Source organism: Esox lucius, chromosome 19 (assembly GCF_011004845.1).
Source record: "Esox lucius isolate fEsoLuc1 chromosome 19, fEsoLuc1.pri, whole genome shotgun sequence".
In the NCBI taxonomy this organism is placed as follows: domain Eukaryota; kingdom Metazoa; phylum Chordata; class Actinopteri; order Esociformes; family Esocidae; genus Esox; species Esox lucius.
This window is the reverse complement of record NC_047587.1, coordinates 4,365,388-4,387,774: the sequence shown is the minus strand read 5'-3', so window position 1 is coordinate 4,387,774 and position 22,387 is coordinate 4,365,388. Positions and strand designations below refer to the sequence as shown.

The following is a 22,387-nucleotide window of genomic DNA, read 5'->3' as shown; positions in this document are numbered from 1 at the left end:
CTGCAACATGTATGGATTATGGAGACATACTGTAACATGTATGGATTATGGAGACATACTGTAACATGTATGGATTATGGAGACATACTGTAACATGTGTGGATTATGGAGACATACTGTAACATGTGTGGATTATGGAGACATACTGCAACATGTATGGATTATGGAGACATACTGTAACATGTATGGATTAAGGAGACATACAGTAACATGGCTTTACAGCTTATGAAGACCTACTGTTACACGACTGTATGGAATATGAAGACATACTGTAAAAAGGCTTTACAGATTCAGAAAACATATTGATATTGTAACATGCCTGTACGTATAACAGGGACACAACGTAACGACTGCACGCATTAATGGGGACATTACGCGATCCACACTAAGGCCACTCGTGGTGACATCTCCGGCCGTTCTTCTTCCGTTCCTGCTGGAGGTGCTCCAGCTCCGCTTCGTACATCATCTCCTGCATCAGGTACTTCTCCCGCCGCATGCGATCACACAGGTCTTTCGGCATGTCCGGGATTAGATACGCGATAAACGACTTGATGCCAAAGACGAGGTGCTAAGGAGAGGTATTAAAGGAGACAACTTTATTATTCACTGTCACTCTCAGGTCACAGAGATTCTACACAGGCAAACATTCACTCTGTGATTGGGTTAAGGGGTCTGTGTTTTTCAGCTACTCGGATGTCTAGAATCCCCATGGTGGTTGGGAGTGTTTGGCCAGGGGTTTCTGTTTGCAGTAGAAGTAGGTACAGTACCAGTCAAAGGTTTGGACACACCTACTCACTCAAGGGTTTTTCTTCAGTTTTTAAAATTTTCACTGTAGAAGAACAGCGAAGACAGGAAAACTGCTAAACAGATGAAACAGTTCAAATACACTTCTTATTGTAAATGCTTCCAAGTAGCCACCCTTTGCCTTCATGGCAGACCTGCACCCTTTGCCTTCATGGCAGATCTGCACACTCTTGGCTTTTGATCAGGAAAATGTAGCAGATTTCGAGAGTTTCTTTAAGTGCAGTCACAAAAACCATGAAACACTATGATGCAACTGGCTCTCTTGATGTCCAACTCCCAGAGTTCCCTCTGCTGTAGAGGATAAGTTCATTAGAGTTACCAGCCTCATAAACAGGCAATTAACTTCATCTCAGATTGCAGCCCACATAAATGCGCCACACAGTTCAAGTAAGGGACACATTTCAACACCAACTGTGTCTCTGTAAAGCACTTTGTGACAACTGCTGTTGTAAAAAGGGCTTTATAAATACATTTGAATTTGATTGATTCAGAGGAGAGTGTGAATCAGGCCTTTATGGTCAAATTGCTACAATGAAACCACTATTGAAGAATAATAAAAAGAAACTTGCTTGGACCAAGAAACATGAGAAATGGACATGTGACCGGTGGAAATCTGTCCTTTAGACTGATGAGTCCAAATTCGAGATTTTTGGTTCCATCTGCTGTATCTTCATGAGACGCAGAGTGGGTGAACAGATGATCTCTGCATTTGTGGTTTCCACCAGGAAGCATGAGGAGGTGGTGCGGGGATGCTTTGCTGATGACACGTCTGTGATTTATTTAGAATTCAAGGCACACTCAACCAGCATATCTACAGTCCCAGTATTGTGCAGCGATACGCCATCCCATCTGGTTTGCACTTAGTGGGACTACCATTTGTTTTTCAACAGGACAACCACCCAAAACACACCTCCAGGCAGTGGAAGGGCTATTTCACCCAGAAGGTGAGGGATGGTGCTGTCCTGGCCTCCACAATCACCCAATCTGAACCCAACTGAGATGGTTTGGGATGAGTTTGACCGCAGAGTGAAGGAAAAGCAGCCAAGTGCCCACATACGAGGAAACTCCTTAAAGACAGTTGGATAAGCATTCCAGCTCAATGCCGAGAGTGTGCACAGCTGTCATCAAGGCAGTGGGCAGCCTCTTTGAAGAATCTACAATATCAATGTATTTTGATTTGCTCAACACTTTTTTGGTTTGCTACATTCCATTGTGTTCCATTGTGTTATTTGATAGTGTTGATGTATTCACTATTATTCTACAATGTGGAAATAATAAAACTAAAAGATATACATTTGAATGAACAGGAGTGTCCAAATCTCTAACTGGTACTATATGTGCAAGTCATTGCTTTATTTTGGCAGAGCTGTTAAACCCCAATCAGTGTCAGTGAGAGACATGAGGTCAGAGGATAGGCAAATATACACATATGCATATATATATATATATATATATATATACACACACACACACACACACACACACACACAGAGAGCTATATATTATCTCTCTCTCATGCTAAATAAAGCGACAGGGTTGACTGTAATGGGGATATACCACAGGGACTCTGTATGTGGAATGATCCAGGTATAATCTGTGAGACATTAGGCGATCACAGAAGCCCAATGGTTGGACGAACCTCGAAGACGATGATGAAGGCCAGTCTTGCAGCCAGGACGTGCCAAAACTGCAGCGTGAAGTCGTAGGGTACGGGGCTCCAGGGCGGAGCTCTGTAGTCCCGGTAACGGCAGTACCTGCTCTGCCCGGCGCTGACGTTCCAGATCTTCTCCATGTCAAACACAGACAGGCTGCTGTTCATGTAGCCGCGCAAGCACCTGCCAGGGAGAAACAGGGACCCAGTCACATGCGGAAGACGGAAACTGGACGGCCGGCGAAAATCTAGCCAACGTACAGACGTTGGATTGGTGCGTTCCCCTCGGCACGGACAGACACCTGCGGCACAGTACGGCAGACTCGGGTGACCAAAGCGGGAGGGGAGAGGAACCTACTTCTCGTGGTGGTACCCCTTGTCCACGCACGGTCCGTATTTGAAGGCGTAGACGAAGCGGGGGATGTAGTCGGACGTGATGGCGATGACAAAGGCGTTGGTGATGACGGCCAACACGCCAATGCCCTCCAGGATGCCGTGCCAGATCCCTGACCGGGGGAACAGTCGGCACATCGCATTTGGAAAAGGCCCTACTTCATCCTCACCAATCAGCCAAAAAGTTTCCATAGGCCCTCATTCATGAAACCTTCTCAGAAAAGATCTCAGATTCAAGATTAGGGACAGACTTACGATGGTCTCTAAGTGTGATTTACGAAACTGTCGCCCTTTGAAATCGGATAAAGCCGTGGACGCGAGAAGGTGCTGCACATGTCCTTACTTACATATGACACGCCCTTAATTTATCCTCTCATTAGGCAATTTAAGACCTATTAGCTAATCAAGATGCCAGCCACAGAAATTATAACAACCATTTATGATCTCCAAGTATGAAGATACAGCCTGAGTGACTCAGGAAAAGCAAGGCAAAGCAAGTTAATTTGTCTAGCGCATTACATACACAAAGGCATTTCAAAGCTTACAAACGCATAAACAACAGAAATAAGAGAGAAAATGCAGAATAAAGTGAAATAAATACATAATACAATAATAGCCTAGAGTAATGACACAATATTTTATATTGTGGCACGTTTTAATGTGTTATGGTCCTTGTCATCTTATTTTATCTTACCTATTATTATAATTATAATGGTGGTTGTTGGTACTGAGGCTGTTACGATTGTTTTTCATGATAATGGTGGACTTATTGCTTTATGTTTTTACGTTGGTTTACACGGTCTCCGACTGGGTTTGATCGGAAGGAGGCGACACAGATAATATTGATGAATACCAGCTCTGTCTGTGAAATGATCGTACGCACATTTCATGTATGAGGGCCATTATCTCTAAATATTCTTTGTTTTTGCAAACAGCCAGCTACTCAATACACTACTCAACATGTCAGACTGTGAAACCCCCAGGAGAAACTGTGCTTTCCACAGCCCATGAACATTTCAGATAAAATTCTCCACTTCTGCCCCTGTTGAGTACTAAACAGAGGAAATGACTGACAAGCCGCATGTCTGTGGCTGCCTTCACTGACCTATGTCTGTAGCTCGGGCAGGCATTGGCCTCCTCCACTGAGTGACGAACTTGTAGGCATCCAGCCGGATCTCGATGATGTTGTTGAGCAGTGCAAGCAGAGGAGCCAATGGGAATGCAGCTACGAAAATGGTGGTGAAACCAAACTGCAGAACTGGGCAAAGGAGGAGGAATGAGGAGGAATGAGGAGGAAGAGCAGTAGGACAAGGAAGAAGAGGACAAAACAGACAATAGGACAGTGAAGTGGGTCGGTTTGAACCTCCTGCGGTTAACCTCAGTCACAGATTGAACAGAGCAAAACCCCAGATTTATAACATTACCCATATTTGTATTGATTCATAAAGGAAACCACCACAGATCCAGCCAGAACATTTGGTGCATTGTGGGAGGGAACTCATCTGTCTAGACGGAAAGCCAGAGGCCCATTAATAACGACCACGTACATTCACACAACATGTACACACAGAATGAATAATTCTCTTGTCCTGATATCAAGTGCTTGAGCGAAACTGTGACACCGGGCAGGCAGCCACCGGCCCACGCTGCGAGACTAAGAGCCCAAACGAAGCAGCAGAACAGGCAGAGCCGACCGAGGATGCCGAGATTGTGGCGAAATTCAACCTAACGCCATTTACAAAGTTCAGATCAGAGATTGTTCTGCCAAAAAAATTTGCTCTCGCTCAATCCGACGTACGCTAAAGGCACAATATGCTTTCGGTTTATTGGCATAACTGTGGTCAACATAAAAACTATAGTTGCCTTGTCCAGCTGCCCACAGACATCTCTACCAGAACGAGATGAGAGACCCGTGGATCATGAGGTAGGAGAAACCAGTTAACGACCTCCTTAGTGTCACACAGTTTGACAACAAAGTAGCCTGGAAATGTTCCCATCACCCTTGCAGACTGCCGACAACATACTCATCTAAACATATGGAGACTGTAACCACGCCACATTTAAAATGAATCAAGAAATCCTATATTTTAACACTATATTTTCTGTGTAGTAGTTATTAATGTACTTCATTTAAACCATATAAAGTCTGGAACATCACTTACAGCCTCCAAAGGAGAGGCTTGTATGAAGAATAATGACTTGGGTTTCCAGTTTATTGTTTCCTGGTGGTGAGTCGTGGGGTCCTCTGGGCATTACTGACTCAAATAAATAAAATCAATAAAAAGGCCTGTTTTTTTTTTTCACTGAACGACTCAAAGATCAGAATAAGTAAAAAAAGTTACATTTCCGTTCCTTGTCCTTGTCACTTGGAAATCCAGCACGCCAAGCGCAAGCACTTGACTACATTTATAACACAAAAATGTTAAGAAACATACTAATCTTCTCTACAAGGTTGTAGCCGTTGTCATTTTACTGTGATTATAGAAGACAATTTGTTGGTGGTGCGACCGAATCAAACGCAGGTTGTACCAACTGAAAAACCCAGTGGCGTTAGTGGACGACGTTGGGCCGAAGCCCAGGAAGATGTCTCACCCATCTCCAGGTACTCATCCACTAGTCCGTGGGCGTTCATAGGCTGCAGGTTCCAGTCTTTGTCCCACTGAGGAAGCTGCACTTTGTTCTCCACATTCTCTCCCTCTCCTTTCCTTTCCTTCCTCTCAGTTTGCTTGATTTTCCGCCGAGACCACCAGTTCTGTAGTAGCCTAGAGTTAAAGAGTGACATTGACAAAATGAATGTTAATGACTAAGGGAAAGGGAAAAAAGACAGAAAAACAATATATCATATCAAAAGCCATTTAGCAGACACTTAAAAGCGACTAATAGAGAGAAGGAGATGATGTTCTTCCTGTGAGCCCAACAGTTCTGGGACAGAATGAGTACTGAGAAACGTTAGCTATCTGTCGCCTCAGACCCAGTCATCCCTGACAAAGCCCTGCAGGAGCACTAGGCCGAAAATCAACTAAGGAGCATTTAGATGTGTTTCTTTCTGATGAAGAAAAGTTGGCTTGTCATATGCTAAAGTTAAGATCCTAAGCTGCTCCAAAGCTCATGAGGATTTAGGATTTTATTTATCGGAATCCTCATTAGCTACCGTCAAAAGCAGCAGCTACTCATCCTGGGATCCACACAAAAAATTCATGTGTTGTGTTTTGATTTTTTGTGGAGTCTGGATGGAGTTTGTCCTTATTTTATTCTCTTGTTTGTACTTCAGGGCTCTCATTCCATTGTTGCAACTCACTATAAACTTTGTTTTTACCATGGAATCTCAGATGGAGATTTAGACTTTACCAGCTGTGTGTTTGTAGATAGACTCACTCAAATAGTGTTTACCCAACTGGAACTACTGTGTAACTCTTAAAATGAGAACTGCATTTACTCAGAAACCATTAGGCATCAGTCACAAGTAAAAAGTAACAGATTACATGAGATTCATTGACCTAAAATAACTATTATTTTCTTTAACAGAAAAACTATTTGTCCTCACATGCAACAAAGCTTCTCAGTTTGAATACCACAGGAGGTCCAGCCTCTAATCACAAATGGCAGAAACTCACCTCCGACTTCAAAGAGACTTCAGCCAAAACATTTAAATACATACCAAAGATAAAAAGGACATCACTCTTGATAATAACCTAATTATCTCATTCCTATATTTCAATGTTACTACAGGACACAGACATCTCCCCACTAATAAGTAGCCAGCCAACAAACAGATGGGATCCAGATGCTCTAGAAATCACCAACCAGGATAGATGTAATAAAGTGTAATAAAGCATTCTAAAATGTTCCACCATTTATGGATAATTGAATAAATCCAACGGTGTCATCCATTTGTACGATAACATCATCATCAACATCATATGAGCTGGATCAGGACTTCCCAACCAGAGATTGATTGCAGTGAGATGGAAGTGTACGAAAACCCATGAATACTCATGGATTTTGACAGTCCTTTGTAGTTTTTGTCCATACATTTTAACCAGAAACCAAAACCTGGCGGAACATTTAGATTGCGGATTTACACCTAGTCTGGGAATTGAAATGTTTTAGTCTGTGAAACTCGGCCCTGTAGGATTATAATGAAACATCTTCTGCATTTACACATGCAGCTTAATTCTGACCTTTTACCACTATTTACTCTTTTGACCAGTCAGCTCTTTTGTCATTGACCGGGTGAAAGATCAGAATTTAGCTTTTCTATCAAAATGCACACAAGCAGGGTATCAGTTACGTGAGGTAAAACTGTAATAACATGGGAGATGAGTAACGTGAGGTAAAACTGTAATAACACAGGAGATGAGTAACGTGAGGTAAACTGTAATAACAAAGGAGATGAGTAACGTGAGGTAAAACTGTAATAACACAGGAGATGAGTAACGTGAGGTAAACTGTAATAACAAAGGAGATGAGTAACGTGAGGTAAAACTGTAATAACACAGGAGATGAGTAACGTGAACTAAAACTGTAATAACAAAGGAGATGAGTAACATGAGGTAAAACTGTAATAACACAGGAGATGAGTAATGTGAGGTAAAACTGTAATAACAAAGGAGATGAGTAACGTGAAGTAAAACTGTAATAACACAGGAGATGAGTAATGTGAGGTAAAACTGTAATAACACAGGAGATGAGTAACGTGAAGTAAAACTGTAATAACACAGGAGATGAGTAATGTGAGGTAAAACTGTAATAACACAGAAGATGAGTAACGTGAGGCAGAACTGTAATAACACAGGAGATGAGTAACGTGAGGTAAAACTGTAATAACACAGAAGATGAGTAATGTGAGGTAAAACTGTAATAACACAGATGATGAGTAACGTGAGGTAAAACTGTAATAACACAGGAGATGAGTAACGTGAGGTAAAACTGTAATAACACAGGAGATGAGTAACGTGAGGTAAAACTGTAATAACACAGGAGATGAGTAATGTGAGGTAAAACTGTAATAACACAGAAGATGAGTAACGTGAGGTAAAACTGTAATAACACAGGAGATGAGTAACGTGAGGTAAAACTGTAATAACACAGGAGATGAGTAATGTGAGGTAAAACTGTAACAACGGCTATGGTACTTACGGATAACCCAACTCCATGAAGTTGTTCCAGATCTGTTTCAGCACCATGATAACCCCCATCTGCAGACAGAGGTCGATGAGGCAGCCACTCGGGTGGCACTGAAGGAGGGAAAACAATCAAACACACATTCAGCACTAATTACTGTGTAACGAAAGAAACTATTAACTACATGTCACTGGGGACAATAAAACAACATTAAAGTTGAATTACCAATCACTGAGAAAAATTTAACCTTTTGTTTCATTTCACTCAGTTATGAATGAAACTTGGAAAGTCGAAAATAATGCAAAAGAATTTGAAAATGATGCAAAGACATTTTGAAACTGAGAAATGTTATTGTTTTGGGAAAAATACATGACCATTTTGAATTTGATGCTAGCAACTCATTTCAAAAAGGTTGGGACAGGGGCATGTTTACCACGGGTTGCATCAACTCTTCTTTAACAATATTCTGTAAGCGTTTGGGAACTGAGCAGACCAATAGTTTTGAAAGTGAAATGTTTTCCCATTTTTGCTTGATATAGGATTTCAGCTGCTCAACAGTTCGTGGTCTCCTTTGTTGTATATTTTGTTTCATAATGTGCCAAATGTTTTCAATGGGGGACAGGTTTGGACCGCAGCCAGGCCATTTTAGCACCCAGACTCTTTAATTACAGAGCCAAGCTGTTGTAATACGTGCAGAAAATGGTTTGGCATTGTCTTGCTGAAATGAGCAAGGCCTTCCCTGAAAAAGACATTGTCTGGATGGCAGCATATGTTGCTCCAAAACCTGTATATATTGTTCAGCATTAATGTTGCCTTCACAAATGTACAAGTCACTCATGCCATGTGCACTAATGCACCCCCATACCATCATGGATGCTGGCTTTTGACCGGTGAACTGATAAGAACCTGGATGGTCCCCCTCTTCCGGAGCTCCGTCCAGAGGACGCAGTGTCCATGATTCCAAAAAAATCTTTCACATTTTGGTGACCCCACCCCCCCCTATTTGTTTAGCATTACACAATGTTTACAGTCTTTTGTTGCTGGCATTAAATTCAAAGTGGATTTAATGCCAGCAACAATATATTTTTCAAAAAACAATAAAATGTCTCAGTTTCAACATCTGATTGAAACTGAGACATCCCTCTGAGACATGGCTCAGTTTCAAACTCTCATTAAGCACAGATTAAGACAAGGCTTAATCTGTGTCTGCGAAACGGGCCCATAAGGTTTAAATGATTTGCACATCATTGCATTCTGTTTTATTCATCCACACTGTTTTGTATAAGGGATTGGATGTTTATGTCTCTTAAATCTTTTAAATACAATTAAAAATATATATAAATCTTTATTTTTTGCTCATAATCATAGACAGCAGCATTCATTAGTACTAGATAAATAACTACTCCAAGGATTAAGGTTCGGCTAAAGGTTTGAGAAGGGAAGGATTAAGGTTGGGTTTAGGTCAGAGGAGGGAATGATTAAGGTTTGGATTAAGGTCGGAGCAGGAAAGGATTAAGGTTTGGGTAAAGGTTGTATCAGGGAAGGAATAAGGTTTGGATTAAGGTTGGAGCAGGGAAAGATTAAGGTTTGGATTAAGGTTGGAGCAGGTAAGGCCTGGTTATGCTGCTAATCATTTGCTCATTTCAAGCCACAAATGGAGTTTTGAATCTCAGCAATGTCACAAAAAAAATTGTTCAAACTATATTAATCATGAAAGAGATTCCATCCATCCATCCATCTTCTTCCGCTTATCCGGGGCCGGGTCGCGGGGGCAGCAGTCTAAGCAGGGATGCCCAGACTTCCCTCTCCCCAGACACTTCCTCTAGCTCTTCCGGGGGGACACCGAGGCGTTCCCAGGCCAGCCGGGAGACATAGTCCCTCCAGCGTGTCCTAGGTCTTCCCCGGGGTCTCCTCCCGGTGGGACGGGACCGGAACACCTTCCCAGGAAGGCGTTCCGGAGGCATCCGAAAAAGATGCCCAAGCCACCTCAGCTGACCCCTCTCGATGTGGAGGAGCAGTGGCTCTACTCTGAGCTCCTCCCGGGTGACCGAGCTTCTCACCCTATCTCTAAGGGATCGCCCAGCCACCCTGCGGAGAAAACTCATTTCGGCCGCCTGTATCCGGGATCTTGTCCTTTCGGTCATGACCCAAAGCTCATGACCATAGGTGAGAGTAGGAACGTAGATTGACTGGTAAATGGAGAGCTTCGCCTTGCGGCTCAGCTCTTTCTTCACCACGACAGACCGATACATCGACCGCATTACTGCAGAAGCTGCACCGATCCGTCTGTCAATCTCCCGTTCCATCCTTCCCTCACTCGTGAACAAGACCCCTAGATACTTAAACTCCTCCACTTGAGGCAGGCACTCTCCACCAACCTGAAGTGGGCAAGCCACCCTTTTCCGACTGAGGACCATGGCCTCGGATTTGGAGGTACTGATTTTCATCCCCACCGCTTCACACTCGGCTGCAAACCGTCCCAGTGCATGCTGAAGGTCCTGGTTAGAAGGGGCCAACACGACAACATCATCTGCAAAGAGCAGAGACGAAATCGTGTGGTCCCCAAACCTGACACCCTCCGGCCCCTGGCTGCGCCTAGAAATTCTGTCCATAAAAATTACAAACAGAACCGGTGACAAAGGGCAGCCCTGCCGGAGTCCAACATGCACTGGGAACAAGTCTGACTTACTGCCGGCAATGCGGACCAAGCTCCTGCTTCGGTTGTATAGGGACCTGACAGCCCTTAGCAAAGGACCCAGGACCCCATATTCCCCAAGCACCCTCCACAAGATGCCGCGAGGCACACAGTCGAATGCCTTCTCCAAATCCACAAAACACATGTGGATTGGTTGGGCAAACTCCCATGAACCCTCCAACACCCCGTAGAGGGTATAGAGCTGGTCCAGTGTTCCACGGCCCGGACGAAAACCACACTGTTCCTCCTGAATCCGAGGTTCTACTATCGGCCGTATTCTCCTCTCCAGAACCCTGGCATAGACTTTCCCGGGCAGGCTGAGAAGTGTGATCCCCCTATAGTTGGAACACACCCTCCGGTCCCCCTTCTTAAAAAGAGGGACCACCACCCCGGTCTGCCATCCCAGAGGCACTGTCCCCGACCGCCACGCGATGTTGCACAGGCGTGTCAACCAAGACAGCCCCACAACATCCAGAGACTTGAGGTACTCAGGGCGGATCTCATCCACCCCCGGTGCCTTGCCACCGAGGAGTTTCTTGACCACCTCAGTGACTTCAGCCCGGGTGATGGACGAGTCCACCTCTGAGCCCTCATCCTCTGCTTCCTCAATGGAAGAAGTGACAGCGGGATTGAGGAGATCCTCGAAGTACTCCTTCCACCGCCCAACGACATCCTCAGTTGAGGTCAACAGCTGCCCACCTCTACTGTAAACAGCGTTGGTAGGGCACTGTTTCCCTCTCCTGAGGCGCCGGATGGTTTGCCAGAATCTCTTCGAGGCCAGCCGATAGTCCTTCTCCATGGCCTCACCGAACTCCTCCCAGGCCCGAGTTTTTGCCTCCACAACCACCCGGGCTGCAGCCCGCTTGGCCTGTCGGTACCCGTCAGCTGCCTCAGGAGTCCCACAAGCCAACCAGGCCTGATAGGACTCCTTCTTCAGCTTGACGGCATCCCTTACTTCCGGTGTCCACCACCGGGTTCGGGGATTGCCGCCTCGACAGGCACCGGAGACCTTACGGCCACAGCTCCGAGCGGCCGCTTCGACAATGGCGGTGGAGAACATGGTCCACTCGGACTCAATATCTCCAACCTCCCTCGGGATCCAGTCGAAGCTCTGCCGGAGGTGGGAGTTAAAGATCTCTCTGACAGGAGACTCGGCCAGACGTTCCCAGCAGACCCTTACAGTACGCTTGGGCCTGCCGAGTCTGTCCAGCTTCCTCCCCCGCCATCGGATCCAACTCACCACCAGGTGGTGATCAGTTGACAGCTCCGCCCCTCTCTTCACCCGAGTGTCCAACACATACGAAAGAGATTCATGATTTTAAATACTATGACGATTAAAGCCCAAATAATCATAAAATGTGAAGCAAAACATAATCATTAACATTAACACGGACTATGGTGAATCGTTCTGTTCATGTGCTGTAAATTCCCCAAACGGAGAACTAATGGGCAGCCCTCACAACAATAATGACCTTTTTATTGCTTTATTACTGTTTCAATAGATAATAACCATCGCTAACCGTGTAGAAGTAGCAGCCAAGCCTGCTTCCCAAATCCCACCCTATTCCCTATGAAGTACACCACACTGTCCTGAGCCACACAGGAAGTAGGGGGACTTATGGGCAACATGCCGGCTTTGATTGCTTCCTGATTCTACTCACCTCCTCCAGTCTCCACCTATTGAAGAGTTTATTATATTTTCCTGGTCTGCCGGCAAACCTAAAGAGATGAAAGGCATTAGCTTATAGAATTAAATTATCCAGACAGGTCAACACTGAAATAACACTAAGCTGGGGGAAAGATTACAGCTGCTTGTACAAGTTTAACCATGAGACAGCACACAGACTATTTGTCGGATCGACTTGGAAAACTGAAGAAGCTATGAGACTGAAAAGAGGGAAAAGGCTGCAGTGTAACTATGATGTGAACATCTAAAATGTACCTTCCCAGGAAGAAAGCAATGTAGAAGGTGGAGCTGTTCAAGTTAACAAACTGGAAGAGAAACATCTTAAGAGCAAAGCTGTTCTCCCACTCTGACTCGGTCCGGGGGTGTTCTGTGGGGAGGAAACAGACAGAGATGGGAAGAAGAGGGAGATAAAGAAAGGAAGGAGAAACACAGAAAGTGAGTAATTACGAGAGAGCAACAGAGAGAGAGAGTGACGCAGAAAGAGAGAGAGATGTTGACTGAAGCAACATTAATGTGCACCTAGACAGATATTGCTTACCTAGATTGGTGAGGAGATAGGCCACCTTTTCATATACCTGAGGACAGAAATAAGGCAACATTTGACCCTGACTAAACACAAGTCAACTGCTGTGTCAGGAGAACGTGTCGTATAAAGATACGGAACGAGCAAGTGAGAAAACCAGCTTCACAAAAGCACCTCAAAAAGACACCTCAAAAACAAGCACTGAAGAAAACCTCACTCCCAATGTCATTGCAGTACACCACATACAGTTTTTGATCATGTTTGACACAAATTGGACTTCTGTATGTGCCTGCTTCAGATGCTGTGGCTCAGTTGAGCCCAGCACCCACCACATTCACAGACATGACAATATCTGACCGTGCAAGACGAACCCGGCACGACCATTTAGCCAGAATCACCAGGTTAACTCTGACTGTGGATCAATTACACAACGGTACCCTACCCAACAGTTAGGCCAGGTTCATCACGGTAAAGTATGAGTCCCATAACTAGCCTGTTAAAATAAATAATGATGGGTTTAATAATATCCACTGTTAAATCAGAGTTGTTAACTGTGTTTGTTCCATTGGCCTCCACAGCTTCTATTCTACCATTCTACTTCCAATCAGTTGCATTCCATTCTACTGATATCCGATCTATAACATTTTCCTCAATTCCACTCCAATCCAGAATAATCTATTCCATTCCAATATATTCAATTTAAATTCAATCAAGGCCAGTCCCACTCTGTTCCAAGGGAGGGTTTGGCATGCTCCACCCTGAGGCCCGACACGCACCACATTGAGGGACATGATGATCATGAAGTTGATGCAGACGCCAGTTCCCGACGTGGCAAACTGCCAGTTCTTTTTCACAAACTCCCATTCGAATGACGCAAACTTCTCCATGGCAATGAGACGGAACACCACCACCGCAAACACCGCCGTCAGGACCAGGGAGATCTGAGGAACAGAGGCACACAAACACACATGGATGGAGCGCGGTGGAGGGTGAGATGGAGAAAGAAACAGTGGGAGAGAAAGCCAGGCAGTCAGACAGGAGAAAGAAGAAAATGAAAGTTTTAAATGAATAGTCATCATCACATGGCCTCATATTGGTAAACAATAAATCCTTGTTACATGAACATCGTTACTCTCCAGACACTTCATATTTCTGATGAGTGATGAGGATCACTGGAAAAACCATACACACAGCGAAGTCAGTTTCCAAACAGTCTCTCCTGTCTTTATATGTTACAACCACCAGGGGGAGACAGCAAGCAGCCAGAGGCTGAGAATTGTATTACACGCTCAAGACGTTTCAAGTAAACAGAGTTCCTCGATTGGGGTCAGTTCCATTGGAATTCTGTCAATTTAGAAAATAAACAGAAATTCCAGTTCCAATTTGTTCAGTCGCTTGCAATGAAACTATTTAAGTTAACAAAAAGAAGGCTGTGATTAGAAACAGGAATTCACCCAGCCTGTGTACTGTCTAGACGCCAAAAACAGGTCCCCTGAATAATCTGGCGAGATTATGTTTTAAAGGAAAACAGACACACACAGACAGACAGAAGCATTTATAAAAACTGATGACTAACTGAAAAAAGGCAAGAAATTAACATAGAAAATGACAGACACAGACAGATTCAATTAATTCATGAGACGTCTTGGTCCTACCATGAAGAAGACCCAAGACACAGTCAGAAATACAGACATGGAGACAAACATCTTGGAATTCATGCGATATTTGGGTCATGCCATGAAGAAGATCCCAGGAACAGACAGAAAGACAGACAGAGAGACAGATCTTGGAATTCATGCAATATCTGGGTCCTACCATGAAGAAGATCCCAGAGACAGACAGAAAGACAGACAGAGAGACAGACATCTTGTAATTCATGCGATATCTGGATCATACCATGAAGAAGATCCCAGAGACAGACAGAAAGACAGACAGAGAGACAGACATCTTGTAATTCATGCGATGTCTTATGCCATACCATGAAGAAGATCCCAGAGACAGACAGAAATCTTGTAATTCATGCGATATCTGGATCATACCATGAAGAAGATCCCAGAGACAGAGACCATGAGTCTGCTCAGTTTATCAGAAAAGGGCTGGAAGGGCTCCGGCTTGCCTGAGATTGGGTTCACCCTCTCTACACGGGAGTACTTGGCTTCGAACTGGGGCCGCAGATTCTCCTGGGGCACAAACACACATACTCCAGTAGTGTATATCACATGCACGGCTCTGATATCTATAACTGGTACTGTCACTGACTGCTCTTTCCGCCAAGTCAATTGTGTATCCTACGTTACATTCTCAAAATTCTGGAATGTGTGCACATATTTCGATAAACAGTTATAGGATAAATCATATGAATAAGGTAGAAAGTGGAGTTATCAATAACCCAGATATTACTGACTAATACTACACCAACCTCTTCCTCCTCCCAGTCGATGAGATCCCAGTCATAGGTCAGCTCCGCCCGCCTCCGCTTCCAGAACTCCAAGAACACTGTGGCTATGGGGACAAACATTCCATTAGAACACAGAACACATTCCAATAGAACACAGAACCCATTCCAATAGAGCACAGGACACATTCCAATAGAACACAACACATTCCAATAGAACACAGAAAACATTCCATGGAATTACTGTATCAATCTACTCCAGTGTGAAGGGGGCTGAAATATGATTCATACTGTTGGACTGAAAGAGGGTTGAAATTCCTCTTTGTCAAGGATGTCTGATTTCTGAGGTCAACATCCTTGACAATAGTGGGGAAGGGTCCTGATTATTCGTGTTCTCTAATAGACACCCCCTGAACCCCGAACCCTTTTATACACACATAAGATGACAGTGAGTTGCAATGGAGCTGCAACATATATGAGGAAGTCCATACAAAAGCCTGCTGTACAATTTCAGGTTGATGTAGCTTGACCCACTTATGCTTAAATAGAGGGGAGTAGAGGGGAATGTTTATTTTAGATGCCCATGTTCCTTCCCTTGGTCCAAGCCCATTTTTCAACTCAGTTACAACACACACACACACACACACACAGACACACACCTGGAGAACAGTCTGCAGCAGAGCTGCTCTACATTGCCAGTAAAAAAACTACAGAACAATGATCCTGATTGGACTAGACCAGGGTCCCTATTTAAACAGCAGCACAGATCTAGGGTCAGCCCCCCTCCCTCCAAGTCATTTAAGTCCTTATGATCTCAGTACTGGCAGACTGTTTAATTAGAGCCATGTCATGTTGTTACACAGGGCCGATATGTGGGGCTTCACCTTCCCTACTCTCCATAAAACCTATTAATGGGATGTAAAACAGGGAAGTTAAAGCTAAAGTCTGTGTATACACGCACACATGCACACACACACACGCACGCACATACACCCGCAGGCACATACGCGCGCACGCACGCACACAAACACACGCACACATACACACAAACGCACACACGCACGCACAGCCATGCATGCACGCACACACACTCTCTCAAATTCTCTGTTTACTTTACCCCAGATACACCAGTCACAAGGCCCAGTAGCTCCGTTTGACCCAAACACACACAGTCGCTCAGCAGTCAATTTAATGGGCTTCTGTGTACTTCATCCGGCTCGCAAGGGAGGCTTGTTTTAGGCCTGCTACTGAACCAGGGTAATCATTCACCACACACATCCGTGCCAGCTGCAGCGCCGGGACCTCGTCCCAAATGACGCATAATCTCCTTTATGGTCCACAACTTATGGGAGAGAAAATGTCTATGGGACCCTATGGGAGAGAACATGTCTATTTGTTGTACTCTTCGGAGGCGAAGGGGAAAGGGCAGGACACAGTGAGGAGAGACATTCCCAGGCTCCCTGTGTTCTAATGCAGCTCCCACAATCACTCACAACACAACTTATTACATTAACCCTGAAACAACAGTCCAGCAAATGTCCCTTGAAATAGGGTGAGACTTCATCAGACTAGGCTAGCTGACCCAGGCTACAATACTAGCGTGTTCAGGTGCAGTAGTCTTAAGTGTGTTCTGTTGCAGCAGTCTTAAGTGTGTTCTGTTGCAGTAGTCTTAAGTGTGTTCTGTTGCAGTAGTCTTAAGTGTGTTCTGTTGCAGTAGTCTTAAGTGTGTTCTGTTGCAGTAGTCTGCAGTGTGTTCTGTTGAAGTAGTCTGCTGTGTATTAAGTTGCAGTAGCCTGTAATGTTTTCTGTTGTAGCAGTCTGCAGTGTATTCTGTTGAAGTAGCCTGTAGTGTGTTCTGTTGCAGTAGTCTGCAGTGTATTCTGTTGAAGTAGCCTGTAGTGTGTTCTGTTGCAGTAGTCTGCAGTGTGTTCTGTTGAAGTAGTTTGCAGCGTATTAAGTTGCAGTAGCCGGAGGTGTGTTCTGTTGCAGTAGTCTGCAGTGTGTTCTGTTGAAGTAGTTTGCAGTGTATTAAGTTGCAGTAGCCAGAGGTGTGTTCTGTTGCAGTAGTCTGCAGTGTGTTCTGTTGCAGTAGCCTGTAGTGTTTTCTGTTGAAGTAGTCTGCAGTGTATTCTGTTGCAGTAGTCTGCAGTGTATTAAGTTGCAGTAGCCGGAGGTGTGTTCTGTTACAGTAGTCTACAGTGTTGCAGTAGCCTGCAGTGTGTTCTGTTGCAGTAGTCTGCAGTGTGTTCTGTTGCAGTAGTCTGCAGTGTGTTCTGTTGCAGTAGTCTGCAGTGTGTTCTGTTGAAGTAGTTTGCAGCGTATTAAGTTGCAGTAGCCGGAGGTGTGTTCTGTTGCAGTAGTCTGCAGTGTGTTCTGTTGAAGTAGTTTGCAGTGTATTAAGTTGCAGTAGCCGGAGGTGTGTTCTGTTGCAGTAGTCTGCAGTGTGTTCTGTTGCAGTAGTCTGCAGTGTGTTCTGTTGAAGTAGTTTGCAGTGTATTAAGTTGCAGTAGCCAGAGGTGTGTTCTGTTGCAGTAGCCTGTAGTGTTTTCTGTTGAAGTAGTCTGCAGTGTATTCTGTTGCAGTAGTCTGCAGTGTATTAAGTTGCAGTAGCCGGAGGTGTGTTCTGTTACAGTAGTCTACAGTGTTGCAGTAGCCTGCAGTGTGTTCTGTTGCAGTAGTCTGCAGTGTGTTCTGTTGCAGTAGTCTGCAGTGTGTTCTGTTGAAGTAGTCTGCAGTGTGTTCTGTTGAAGTAGTCTGCAGTGTGTTCTGTTGCAGTAGCATGTAGTGTGTTCTGTTGAAATAGTCTGCAGTGTTTGGTTGCAGTAGCCTGTAGTTTGTTCTGTTGCAGTAGTCTGCTGTGTGTTTAGTTGCAGTAGCTGTCAGTCTGTTTAGTTACAGTGGTCTGCAGTGTGTTCTGTTGCAGTAGTCTGCAGTGTGTTCTGTTGTAGTAGTCTGCAGTGTGTTCTGTTGTAGTAGTCTGCAGTGCGTTCTGTTGAAGTAGTCTGCATTGTATTCTGTTGCAGTAGCATGTAGTGTGTTCTGTTGAAATAGTCTGCAGTGTTTGGTTGCAGTAGCCTGTAGTTTGTTTTGTTGCAGTAGTCTGCAGTGTGTTTATTTGCAGTAGTCTGTGGTGTGTATGGTTGCAGCTGTCTGCAGTGTGTTTGGATGCCCTAGTCTGCAGTGTATTTGATTAGTGTTCTTTGTTGTAGTAGTCTGCAGTGTGGTTAATTGCAGTAGTCTGCAGTATTTTTAGTTGCAGTAGTCGCCAGTGTGTTTGGCTCCAGTAGTCCTGTAATGATGTGGTGCGTTGCAGGAGCAAGGAACCAGGTTGCAGGCAGAGGTAGTCGGTGTAGTCTCTTTTAATTGAAACACGAGCAGAAAAAACAACGAAAGTAAATGGCTGACTTCAGCAGCAAAACGATTTAAACAAAGGTTTTCAAGACTTACGAACAACAGCAAACACGACAAGAACAATGATCCACACAGTGGGGAGCAGAGGGGAAACATTTAAACACATACTGATGAGCAAACAGGGACCTGGTGTGAACGATGATGAAGACATGTGACGCAAAACATGTCCGGGATGCATTCGTGGAGTAATGGGAACTGGAGATGTACGGGACGGTGGCACTGATTCTCACCGCACTGTGACAAGTCCACAGTGTTTGGATGCAGTAGTCTGCAGTGTGTTTATTTGCAGTAGTCTGCAGTGTGTTTATTTGCAGTAGTCTGCAGTGTGTCTATTTGTAGTAGTCTGCAGTGTGTCTATTTGCAGTAGTCTGCAGTGTCTATTTGCAGTAGTCTGCAGTGTTTATTTGCAGTAGTCTGCAGTGTGTTTATTTGCAGTAGTCTGCAGTGTGTCTATTTGCAGTAGTCTGCAGTGTGTCTATTTGCAGTAGTCTGCAGTGTTTATTTGCAGTAGTCTGCAGTGTGTCTTTTGCAGTAGTCTGCAGTGTGTCTATTTGCAGTAGTCTGCAGTGTTTATTTGCAGTAGTCTGCAGTGTGTCTATTTGCAGTAGTCTGCAGTGTGTCTATTTGCAGTAGTCTGCAGTGTGTTTATTTGCAGTAGTCTGCAGTGTGTCTATTTGCAGTAGTCTGCAGTGTGTCTATTTGCAGTAGTCTGCAGTGTTTATTTGCAGTAGTCTGCAGTGTGTTTATTTGCAGTAGTCTGCAGTGTGTCTATTTGCAGTAGTCTGCAGTGTGTCTATTTGCAGTAGTCTGCAGTGTGTTTATTTGCAGTAGTCTGCAGTGTGTCTATTTGCAGTAGTCTGCAGTGTGTCTATTTGCAGTAGTCTGCAGTGTGTCTATTTGCAGTAGTCTGCAGTGTGTCTATTTGCAGTAGTCTGCAGTGTGTCTATTTGCAGTAGTCTGGAGTGTGTATGGTGGCAGTAGTCTGCAGCGTGTATGGTGACAGTATGTTCGGTTATTTGGGCATGCATCTCAAATGGTTGTCTATTCTTTATATCAAAACTACTTCTAACAGATCCCTGTGGTCCCTGGTCAAAGTAAGTGACATAGAAAGGAAAGTGGTTGGACAGAGAATTGTGATGGGACCCAGTCTAAAAAACAAGTGTGTTCGCCAACATGCCTGTTGTACTGCGGGTGGTTTTCCTTCCACACACACACACACACACACACACACACACACACACACACACACACACACACACACACACACACACACACACACACACACACACACACACACACACACACACACACACACACACACACACACACACACACACACAGCCAAAACCTCCAGGGAAGTGTTTCATTAGTCAGATAATTAAGACTTAATGAGTAAGTCTGAGTCTGACACTGATTTATTAAGTTCTTTTTATACCTCCCCTCTTTCCTCCTCTGGATTCTATAGATTTTTATTTACATTTTATTTTATTTAGAAATATTTTTGTCCCCTCCCAAGTTCTGTTATTGGTTACACTTTATTTACAGAGTAACAATTTTCCTCTGTAGATGTTGTTTAGCAAATGTGTCTGCAGGTTTTTGGTTTTTCCTTTAAATTGGTTCCCAGTTCAGACCAAAACAACCAGGTGAGGTTAGAAGCTAACCAATGAATTACCTAATTAATCAATCAAGAACAAAGTGAGAGTGAAAACCTGCAGACCCTCGGCCCTCCATGGAACTGGTTTGACACCTCTGTTCTATAGGGTCAGGCTAAGCAGAAGGCTTAGGGTAAGAGTTAAAGTTAGGGTTAAGGTTAGGATAAAGGTTACGGTCAGGGTTAGTAGAGTAGAGAATCTGGAGAGAATCTGGAGAAAGAGACAGAATCTGGAGACAGATTCTCTGGCACTCATGCGCTGGAGGTGAAAGCATCCCCCAGCCAACAGCCATGACTGAGCTTGTAGGTGCCAGAACTAGCACAAGAAGTCGCTTAACAATGAAGCCCTGTCTGAAATCGACCATTCCACACTCAGAGGCCCTGAGCCCAATCTGATGTGTTTTAAGATACATTTAAATGGCAAGGACAAAAACCATGGTAATGGAATTTATACCTTTATTTAATAGTTAACTGATTACGGTATGCTCACATTTCTCCTAGCTATTACTATCTCAGGTGAAAAAAATAAAAAACATTATGAGCTGCTATAAAAAGCATTAGTTCTGTTAAAAATAGATTATATTTACTGACCGTTTACAGTTGTGTAACCTTACATGGTGTGTCTGTTAGCTCTGTGACGTTAAGCTTCCAGAATGATTGAAAATAACCAAATCCACTGGGCTGTCTGATCGTGCAACTGAGCGACTATATCCAATCAGATCTTTGATAAGCTTTAGGGACGCTAAATATAATGTACTTATACTCCTCCCGTGGCTAGGGTAAAAGATGTTGAGAGATAGAGACAGAAAGAGACAGATCGACAAAGACAGAAAACAGACAGAGATAGAGACAGACGCACAGAGTCACAAAGGGAGACAGAGAAACAAAGAGTTGAAGAGGGGGAGAGAGAGGGAGAGAGAGGGAGAGAGAGGGAGAAAGAGAGAGAGAGAGGGAGAGAGAGGGAAGAAGGGATAAAGACACTGAGAGTGCGGACACTCATCTGTTCACTTACCCCATATAGCCATGAAAATAGCGAAGAACACAGTTCCTCCATTGTCGAAGAGATGGGTCACCTTGAGCCAAAGACACAAGACAGTAATGAATTAACAGTTTCCTTCAGGATACCGTAAAAATCACATCCTCTCAACACCTGTCATAATGAATGATATCCCTGCCGTAATGAAACGACGTGAATGATATCCCTGCCGAAATGAAACGAAGTGAATGATATCCCTGTCATAATGAAACAACGTGAATGATATCCACGTTGGATTGAAGCAATGTGAATGATATCCCTGTCATAATGAAACAATGTGAATGATATCCCAGTCATAATGAAGCAACGTGAATGATATCCCAGTCATAATGAAGCAACGTGAATGATATCCCAGTCATAATGAAGCAATGTGAATGATATCCCAGCAGGCAAGATGGTTGTAATGTTAAAACATATATTCACATCTCATCGTCACACTTGATGGCAGGTCAATCATCCATTAAGCCATCCGGTCATGACAGCTTGGCTTTCAGAAACAGCGCTTGCTAAGAGTAACTGCACTGTTTCTACACATACCATACATTATAACTCTCTAAGTTAAATTACTTTTAGCTCCATTTCCTGGGCTTAGTAAGAAGCCACCAAATCATGTGCTCACTATGCTGAAGATCTATGTAAACGATCTCGAACGGAGATTACCATGTAACTGACGTTTGCATTGACACAGCTGTCACTGAGCCAGCAGCGTGGAATAGGACCGACTATAATGGAATTAAAGAGAACGAAGAAGCTTCCGGGTCATATCGCTGACCTTTGCATAGACACAGCTGTCACTGAGTTTCCAGGGGTGGCAGCTCTCCTCGCACATAGGACACATAATGGTTGTGTTGGCCTCACAGATCTCCCTGCTAATGGGACAGCATCACAAGACTTGTAATTATCAGACAGACAACAAACAGCCAGTAGAAACCATGACTAATCTGTAGGCTTTTCATAGACAATATCCACAACAGTATTACAATGAAATCATGGCTGTTGATAGATTACGTACATATC

General features: G+C 44.1%; 1 protein-coding gene across 5 annotated transcripts in view; it reads right to left on the bottom strand.

Moving 5' to 3' along the window:
• ano3 (anoctamin 3) overlaps window positions 1-22,387 on the bottom strand; it is an 88,443-nt gene that overhangs the window by 5,907 nt on the left and 60,149 nt on the right. For 3 of the 5 annotated variants that reach the window (XR_002198245.3, XR_003777434.2, XR_003777437.2), the window contains 14 exons: window positions 22,143-22,239; window positions 21,347-21,407; window positions 15,297-15,379; window positions 14,917-15,057; window positions 13,654-13,818; window positions 12,893-12,929; window positions 12,610-12,721; window positions 12,329-12,386; window positions 7,988-8,085; window positions 5,441-5,610; window positions 3,954-4,106; window positions 2,814-2,961; window positions 2,444-2,639; window positions 320-568 (listed from right to left, as the gene is read on the bottom strand). Coding sequence is in view for 1 of the 5 variants with exons in the window: in XM_020056792.3 (XP_019912351.2) it covers window positions 386-568; window positions 2,444-2,639; window positions 2,814-2,961; window positions 3,954-4,106; window positions 5,441-5,610; window positions 7,988-8,085; window positions 12,329-12,386; window positions 12,610-12,721; window positions 12,893-12,929; window positions 13,654-13,818; window positions 14,917-15,057; window positions 15,297-15,379; window positions 21,347-21,407; window positions 22,143-22,239 (1,702 nt within the window). In the remaining 4 variants the exon portion in view is untranslated. The remainder of the gene's footprint in view (window positions 1-319; window positions 569-2,443; window positions 2,640-2,813; window positions 2,962-3,953; window positions 4,107-5,440; window positions 5,611-7,987; window positions 8,086-12,328; window positions 12,387-12,609; window positions 12,722-12,892; window positions 12,930-13,653; window positions 13,819-14,916; window positions 15,058-15,296; window positions 15,380-21,346; window positions 21,408-22,142; window positions 22,240-22,387) is intronic. The other 2 variants (XR_003777435.2, XM_020056792.3) reach the window with 2 other exon arrangements.